Source organism: Halyomorpha halys, unplaced genomic scaffold, assembly GCF_000696795.3.
Source record: "Halyomorpha halys isolate HHAL.00 unplaced genomic scaffold, Hhal_1.1 Scaffold171.1, whole genome shotgun sequence".
NCBI classification, from domain to species: domain Eukaryota; kingdom Metazoa; phylum Arthropoda; class Insecta; order Hemiptera; family Pentatomidae; genus Halyomorpha; species Halyomorpha halys.
Window position 1 is genome coordinate 372,755 of NW_027115842.1, and position 9,019 is coordinate 381,773.

The 9,019-nt window shown below is 32.3% G+C and overlaps 2 protein-coding genes across 5 annotated transcripts in view; one reads left to right on the forward strand and one right to left on the reverse strand.

The window, feature by feature from the left end:
* LOC106679001 (zinc finger protein 431) overlaps positions 1-3,824 on the reverse strand; it is a 17,802-nt gene extending 13,978 nt beyond the window's left edge. Inside the window, exons 1-3 of one of the 4 annotated variants that reach the window (XM_067052811.1) lie at positions 1,649-3,051; positions 1,465-1,607; positions 644-694 (exon numbers count right to left, since the gene is read on the reverse strand). In XM_067052811.1, the coding sequence (XP_066908912.1) occupies positions 644-683 (40 nt within the window). In that variant the 5' untranslated portion in view covers positions 684-694; positions 1,465-1,607; positions 1,649-3,051. Of the gene's footprint in view, positions 1-643; positions 695-1,464; positions 1,608-1,648; positions 3,052-3,101; positions 3,426-3,557; positions 3,620-3,763 lie in introns of those variants that run through there. The other 3 variants (XM_024360231.1, XM_024360232.2, XM_024360230.2) reach the window with 3 other exon arrangements.
* A 2,570-nt stretch (positions 3,825-6,394) lies between these two features.
* LOC106678987 (zinc finger protein 711) overlaps positions 6,395-9,019 on the forward strand; it is an 11,671-nt gene continuing 9,046 nt past the window's right edge. Inside the window, exons 1-3 of the mRNA XM_014417877.3 lie at positions 6,395-6,491; positions 8,507-8,566; positions 8,736-8,783. Of these exons, the coding sequence (XP_014273363.1) occupies positions 6,473-6,491; positions 8,507-8,566; positions 8,736-8,783 (127 nt within the window). The 5' untranslated portion in view covers positions 6,395-6,472. The remainder of the gene's footprint in view (positions 6,492-8,506; positions 8,567-8,735; positions 8,784-9,019) is intronic.

Sequence of the window (9,019 nt, forward strand, 5' to 3'; positions counted from 1 at the left end):
TAATATAAGTACACTTAAGGAGATAACAGATGAATATAAATTAAAAGATAGATACATGAATATAAATGAAACAGGAAGAATATTGAATATAAAAAAAAAAAAAAATTTTAGCCCTGACGAAGCTCTGCATCGTGGGGCGAAACGTTGGCTCAATAAAATAGTATATTCTACTATTTGAGTTTTTTTGACCGCACCCGTATCATATTCCTTTCATAAATAAGGGCATGTTAGGTAGGTACTACATGGAGCAAAGCGCAGAGGAAGACCACGCTTTTGATGGAGTGACGGTGTGAGTGGTGATGCCAGGACCATGATGGAAGTGAGAAACTGGATGGCAGCCTCACAAGATCGTAATGATTGGTGGAGGCTGGTGCAGGAAGCCAGGACTCGACATCGAGTTGGGGAGCCGAGTTAATAATAATAATAAATTATTAGCTTATATAAATGATTTTTACTTCACCATTTAGGTATACTGTTTTGTTATTAGCTTATATAATAATCTAATAGTATGTAGTTTTTTGTTATTATTACAATGATTTTTAAATTATGTACTTTACAGGCTAACTCTATTTGTAAGGTTGTTGCACCATAAACAAATAAATAAATTATAATTATTGGATGTAATATTCCCAAAATTACTTACTGGTTTCATCTACCTTTTCTTCTTTTATATAAACTTCCATGTTAGTTATACCTGAAAAAATTAACGATAGACATAACAAATTTATAGTTTATAATAACACAAATAAAAGATACATAAACCTTGTAAGATTAAACATATAATTAAGTAGCCACATAAATAGAGTTGATAGAGTACAAATCAAATAAAACAATTAATAAGAACAGATAATAAGAGATAATTAATAAGTAAGAACAGATAATTAATAAGTAAGAACTATATATACACATATAAATAAGTAAGAACCCTTTTACATTGGGATTTGGAATCTTAAGTAGAATTAACTTTCAACTAAATATAACTTAGTTTTTAGAACAATATTTATCTTATTACTGGGTCCTACACATATCTTTTTATGTTGTGAGCAACTTGTATCAGTGAGACATGTATACAACAAAAGTTGATTAAAGAGAAGAATTATTCAAAATAACTATAAATAAACTATTGGAAGAAGATAGTTGAACATATGAAGTAGATTGTCAGGAGATAGTTCATGTGGCGATCAATAAAGGTACAAAATACAATAATATAATAATGAAGGCCTAACGAACCCAAAGGTTCGCTGCTGATACAACTAAACACTCTCTGCATACATCCCTCCAGTGATGCTCCTCCAAACTCAATTCTACTAAATCAGTTTTAACATAATCCTCCCATCTACGTTTTGGTCTACCCCTCGGACGTTTACCCGTCGGTTCAGTGTTTATTAACAATTTAGGAATAAGCCCTACAACATTACATGTCCATCTTATATGCTGCAATGCTACAACTTGAATTATATTTACCAGGTGTAAGTCCCTTAATGCAGTGTTGTGTAATCTTCTAAATTCTCCCGTTAATTCATCCTTTTTTGGTTAGAATATTTTGCGTAATACTTTATTTTTGAAAACCTTAAGGTGCTTTTCATCCTTAGAGTAAGAGGCCACATCTTGCATCCATAAAGAACAGTGGGAAGGATAATAATTTAACCTTCAACCTCGCTTTTATTTCTTCATCAATTTTGTTTTTTCTAGTTACCGTAGAACCTAAATACTCAAACCTATCTAATTTAATGTTAATTAAATATATTTATTTAATTATTTAATGTTGCCTGTTATAATAATAGACAAGATATTATTTGATGTCAGAAGGATGACTTTTGTTTTACTGGTATGATCTCCTCTTATGAGATTGTGACATGTCATACATCAACCAACCTTCTCTCCATAATTGTCTGTTTGAAAAGTCAGGTAAGCAAGGATACCACGGAGTGCGGGAGTGGAGGGTTTCACGCCGTTTTCCTATTTCAGGCACTTTTTAAATATCGCTTGATTCAACCATCTTAAGTCTCCTTATAAACTATACAATATATATTGTTCACATTGATGTGGAGGTTTGGTTATGTAGTAAGAGAAGGAATAGGTGTTGTTTAAAGGAAAGAATAGATGAGGATTGGCGAATGAATATGGAAAGAAAATTCCAGGAGGTTGCACCTATGATCAAGGATTTGCCGATGCGGGTGGTTCTATGGGAAGGCATATATAAATCGATCGGATTGGGATCTGGTATTTAATGAATGAATGAAGAGAGAGATCAAGGATATATCTAGGTTTTTTTTATTTTCAAGACTTGAAAAAAGAAAATACCAAGGAGGTATTTTCTTCAGAAGGTTGGATAGAGCCACTTCAACTCGGTTTACTAACGGGAGACATGAGAATGCCTGGAAAACCCGAAAATAAATCTTAGAAACTAATTCATAAGTCTCTTCAGTATCAACTCTATACCAGCAGATAGGAGTAAGTCTATCACTAATATTTAGACTCTTCATTTTGTCAAATGCACGAATGAATAATAAAAAATAGCATGGGAATAAAAATTAAAAAAATAAAGAGTATAAAGTTTTTTTTTCTCAAACAGACAATTATAGTGAATATGTTGGTCAATGAACGATGTCACAATCTCACAAGAGGAGATCATGACACACAAAAAAGGCAATCCTTCCCCGCCCCGTTAAGACCCCCAGGGAGCGGCAGTCCTATATTACTTTTGAAATATTAGCTTAAAATGGGAAGAAGAAACTTTAAGACAGCTTAATCAAGAAATATTAAAAAAGTGCCTGAAATTGAAAAACAGTGTGAATACAAGAATTGCAGTGTATGAAGTTTTGACCTTCACACCCTATATATACTACAAGGGAGTAAATGATATTGAATCTCATAAAGGAATAACACTAATTAACAAGTAGATGTTATAGCACATACCCAGTTACTTTCATCATTCCTTAAACAGTGTAATGTTACGACCCAATTACGATTTGTGTGTAACACTTGTAATAAAATATCAATTAAAAAAATTTAATAAAATGATAGTATCAAAACAAGAGTATGTACAGTAAAAATCCTAAGCAAATACAAGCATTAGTGAAACATATCATATAAGATACCTTTATAAAGACTAGAAAATATTCCAGATAATAAAGGTCTGTAAGATGAGCACAAATATCACCAAATAATAGGCATAGTTCAGGTGGTATACTTTTTAAAGGTATATAAGTCTTTAGTGATAGTATTAGCCCTAATGAAAATCACACTGCACAACTTAAGGTTTCTTTTGAAAAGTAACATTAAATTATAAAACAGTGGATAATTAGTGTTTTGTACTTTATTATGGTCTATACACAGCAGAGAGTACAGACACTCCCATATAAGCTAGATCAATAGTAGATTAGACCCACTAACTATATGTAAACAACATAATAAGGAGGTAATGAGAGGTTACCCAAACAATTAGCAACCCTAAAGAGGTTTGACACTTGTTGTCAATTAAGGGAAATTAATTGACACTTCTTTGCGATCAATTAACATGTACCAGAAGGTATCTGTACAGTCAAATACTGTACCTTTTATAATGTATGAAGAGAGACAATCACACTGTTTACAGTTATGAATTCCTGTCTAGAGCTATCATATTAAAAATTATCTATAAAGTAATGATAAAAGATTAAACATTGACTCATAATAACTAGTTTTGATTAAAATTTTAAAAAAGAAGAGAGTAAAATCAACAAAAAGAGGGTCAATTCCATTGGAAAGCTATGATTTTTACCTATTAGTGGGCCAAGTGAAATCTGTCAATTCAACAGGTTCGTTCCAAGGGCCGGTTCGAGAGTCAGCAAACTGTCAGGAGCATGCGCAATGGAGGATTTGGGAGGGGAAAACACGTAATGCGCATGCTCTTGACAGTTCGCTGACTCTCAAACCGGTCCTTGGAACAGACCTATGCCTACTATAGAATTTATAAAAAAAATCTATATCAAACTAACACAATTAAATATAAAGAATTATATTCAGAAAAGAAACTAAGAATTCATAGAACAATTTCTGATTGCAATCACTTAATAAATGTTTCTAAAAAATAGTAATCGAACCACAAAAAATGATATAAAGATGGTCAGGGTTGCGGTCAAAAAAGAACAATGTCTATTTAACTTATCGCTATGACCAGCCCTGATGAAGCCCTGCTAAGTGGGGCGAAAAGTCGGACATTAAATAGTTAAAAACTGTGGCCACTATGTTTTATAATATTTTAGTAAAAATCATTTTGTATTGTTTTCTTACCCCTTGAGCTGGATTTTGGTGGTTTTAGGAATGTTGGATTCCCGCTACCTTTGGGTCAAACGAGCTGAAATTCGGAACGTAGGTTTTACTAAGCAGTAAAAAACACAAAGAACAATGTTAAGTATATCTCACTGCTAACTGTTTTATTATATATCCAAAAGTAAAACGAAATAGTATGGTAAGTAAAATAAAATAATTCTCGACCCCCCCCCTGTTTCATTCACTTTCATATTCCTAATTTATCATTATTCGAAGCCTTTTATTGATTCCACTGATCATTTTCATTGAGTTTATTTGGAATGAAGGGAGATTAGGAAAAGCTTGACCATAAGGCTCAAGCTATTTGATGATGACGATATATATATATGTGTTTTTTTTTTTTTTGTTTTTTTTTACGAGGGTCGGTGGAAATCTTAAAAAGACACGGATAGGCCCGTACCTATCCATGTGTGGGATTTTTACCCACTAAAACCACCGCCCTACACCTGTTCATTCCCCTCCACGGGACCGCCGCTAGGCATTACTTCATGGAGGGAAATGGCTGAGTGCCGCCTCGCTTACATGGCATGGTTTTTACGTTTCCATGCTACAAAAGTCTTCTTGCCCTCCCTTCCTCTCTCAACCTCTTGAGGACGACTGTGGTGAATCTCTTCACTCCGTTTCAATGCTAGTCTGAGAGGAGCATATAGCTCATCACGTTTTCTGGAGTGATGCGTCCTCCACATACTCTCTCCAATTCATTTCTTTCTGCTGCAAAGCGAATACAAGTGAAAAACACGTGCTCCTAGGTTTCCTCGACAGTCTGACATCCAGGGCATTCTGCGGTGTTGTCCAGTTTGAAGCGGTACTGGTAGGCTCTAAAGCATCCATGTCCGGTCAACATTTGGGTTATGTAAAAAATATTATATATATATGTGTGTGTGTGTGTGTGTGAGCTGCTTTCATTAACATTAATGTGAATGAGTATGATTCCACTAGTAAACAGTGGGAGAGAAAGTGCCGGTAAAGTTGCGGATCCATTGAGGGAACAATTAAGACAAGAAACCTGAACGCCGATTATGGACGCTTTGGGAGGTACGATCCTAAAGCGAATAAGAGAACCTTAAGCTTAATAATAGAAGCTTAAGAAAAGCTAGACTCAAAGTACACATTTCGCTTTGTTGTAGTTCATGACTGTTGTAGTTCGATCGCCCAATTCCAAAAATGTCTTCATTTTTATTTATTACTACCGAAGAATTCAACACCCCTCGTCAGTCAAGAATTCGCTGATTTGCCTATCTTTGGAACTTAACCACTCAATATCTACGTCAAACAACAGCCAAGCATGTGCAGGTAGCATCAGAAACTCGATACCTATTTCAGGTATCATTTACCTATTACCTATTTCAGGATTCATCTTTGGAATAAACCTTTTATTAGTGGATCAACTGTGTGAAAAAACTGTGAACTTACTGCTACACTAAAAAAATCAACCCAGGGAGACTGACGATTGTTCCATTTTGGTTGGAGTGGAGTGATCGTCCGAGGCCATCTTAAAACTTTCGCAGTTTGTCTCTCCCAACACTTCATATATCCATCTTATATGTGACGTTTTACTCTTGTGGAGAAATCTTGATAGAGGATGACGCGTGAGAACCTATACTTACTTACGTAGCTCATGAGTAAAATTCACATAAAAGTAAACCAATGAAAGAGATAAATTAGAATCATATTAATAATCTTAAAAACTACAGCAGAAAGAAAACAAAAATAAATTAATGGCATGCTTATAATTGTGTTTGTGGCCGATTCCAGTTTTCTACAACTATTTATTGAGTAATAACAAACAATCAGTATTATAAATAACATTTTCTGTACTAAAAAAATTATATATTTTTATTATTACCATTTTTTCTTTCATTTTTCATACAAACTCGTGGCATCCTCAAAATTGTTTTTGGTCGATTCTTGTTAGTATAACTATGTATTATTTAAAGACAAACGATTAATAACATTTTCTGTAAGAAAAAAAGTGATGCATTTTTGTTCATACTATGTTTTATTCCATTTTTAAGTAATATTAAAAATAAAAGTTTAAAACATATATTTTCTTAAAAAAAAGTACCTCTTTGTAGAAAAAACTTAACCTCACCGTTGTTATTACACATGGTAGTGTCAGTACAGTATTCTTTAAGTTAATTTAAGTGCTATTTGTTGAATGACAATGGATGAAATTGGTAAGGAACACATTTTATGATCATGTTTATTATAATAATAGTTCCAGGCATATATTTGGATATGTATTATATAAACTTCTTGGTAAAATTTTTGGATTGCCTTAATATGACATTGATGTTAATTTACTAACCATATTTCTTGACTAACTTCTTGAATTTTATCTACAGTCAACTACATCCACTTCATCAAAAAATCAAATTTTCATTTGTCAAATCTAACTGATATTTTTATATAGATGTAGGAAGCATGTATTTAAAAAAATTGCCTGAGATTCTTCTTTGTTATTGCTAACCACTATTTTAGGAATATAAGTTGAACCAATGCTATTTTCTTTACTGAAGAAACTCAACTTATTCAGAGAATAATGTTCCTTACAGAATTCCGGCTATAAATCCTATCCAATTATAGTCATTCACGGACACTCAGGTGTACCTACTGCCATTTACTATGATTATTTTTGATGACCTCTTATTAAAAACCACTATGGTTCCGTTAAAGTATCGGGTTGTAAAATAAGTTCTTAGTGTTTTTTACTGGTGATTTCAATAAAAACTTAAGATTTTTGTAAATATTTTAATCAATTATATATATGACCCATTTTAATCTATTACTTGTTACCATCTTTCAGATAATTTTTTAATTTCCGTCCTCCCAGAACTGTTTAGATTTTTGTGCAATGAACGCTATGTGCGTTTTGCAGTCCTCGAGTGAATTAAAGTGTTTCCCGTTAAGAGAGTTTTGAAGGGCCCGAAATAAGTGAAAATCTGTTGGAGCAAGATCTCATGAATAGGGTGGATGGGGGATCACATCACAGCCAAACTACAATTATTTCTGCCGGGTCTGCAAAGACACATGAGGATGGGCGTTATCGTAATGGAAAACTATCCTTTTGTGATTAGCTAATGCTTGACGCTTTTGCTCAACCGATACCTTTAATTGGCAGCCAATGCTTGAATTTGGTCATCATCAACAGTTAAAGGGAGATCCGAGAGCTTTGCGTCTTTCAAGTCAAAATTTCTGGTTCTGAACCGGGCAAACCACTTAGGGACGGTGCTTTCTCCTAAGGCATCATCGCCATACACACTGCAAATTTTGTTATCTATCATTTTTGATATTAAAACTCTTGGTTTTAATCAGAGATGGGCAAAAATTAGTTATAGCTAAAACTAATAAACTAAAATTGCCATGGATACGACCCTTACTCATGAATGAACCATTGATAAATAAATATCGTATCCATGGCAATATTAGCTATTAGTTTCATAGTTGCCCAACTCTGGTTTCAATTATTATTAATACATTATAATAATAATAACAAAGGCTTAGTGAACTTGAAGGTTCGATGCCGATACCGATACCACCAATCGTTCTCTACATGCTTCTTTCCCAATGACAACCCTCCAAACCCAAATCTACTAAATCAGTTTTAACGCAATCCTCCCAACTATGTTTTTATTTAAATACATAATAATTAATTTTCTTAATAGTATGCCGATATTATTTTTCTATATGGTAGAAAATATCTATGATTAAACATTAGTCCACATTAGCATGACCTTTGGCCTCCCGAGTTATCTCCTTCTGTTTCTATCTGTACTGGTCATAGCTCTTCCAATTGGGTACTCTATAATATCTTGCATCTCTTCCCACTTCATTCCAATTAAATACAATTATTTGAGATAGAAGAGTAAAATTTGGTATTTAATATTATATATTGGCAAAAGGATAAAGTACACCAAAATTCATCAAAATCTGGTATAATAGGTTGAGTTTACTTAGCTTCTATGAAAGATGTTTGTTAAAAATTTTTTTTTTTAGTTTTGTTATTCAATGTAAAAAAATACAAATATTTATATTCATATTTTTGGATAGTAGACCATTAAATTTTTGATTTATGGAATTCAATTCCTTTAATCATATTCTATAAATATATTTGTAATCCCAATTAGATAAGCTAAATTCATTATAGTTATGTTATAAATACTTTTTGTCTTATTTCATTTTGATTTTTCAGATTTAAATAACTTGGGTGTTTCTATAAAGGAAGAAACAACGGATGAAGCTGAGTCTACTTGTAAGTTTTTAAAATTTCTTTATTTTACATAATAATTCTTGGTAGAAATATATAAGGAATGTATTGTAAAAAATCGGTTATTATAAAGATTAATTTTTTTTTTCCTATGAAATTGCACTTATATCAAATTTCTGAGTAATATTTTGCAAATTATGACATTTTGTTGCAGTCGCTAAGATTGATACGACAGAAGAGGACAGATTGCTGATTTATTATGGTGAGGAAAATTTTTATAATGTAAACAATTTAAAAATTGATTAATATTAATTAAAAAAATTAAAAGATAGAAAGATGAATATAGGTTTAGGTTTTTGAGTAGAACTAATTACTTCAAAGATAAACTTTGATTTTTTTTTTTTTCATTTTTGGTAACTCTTTGATCTGCTAAAAGTCTTGAAAAAACTACGTGCTTAAAATCCATTTTTATATATATTGTAATAATTTTAAAATATT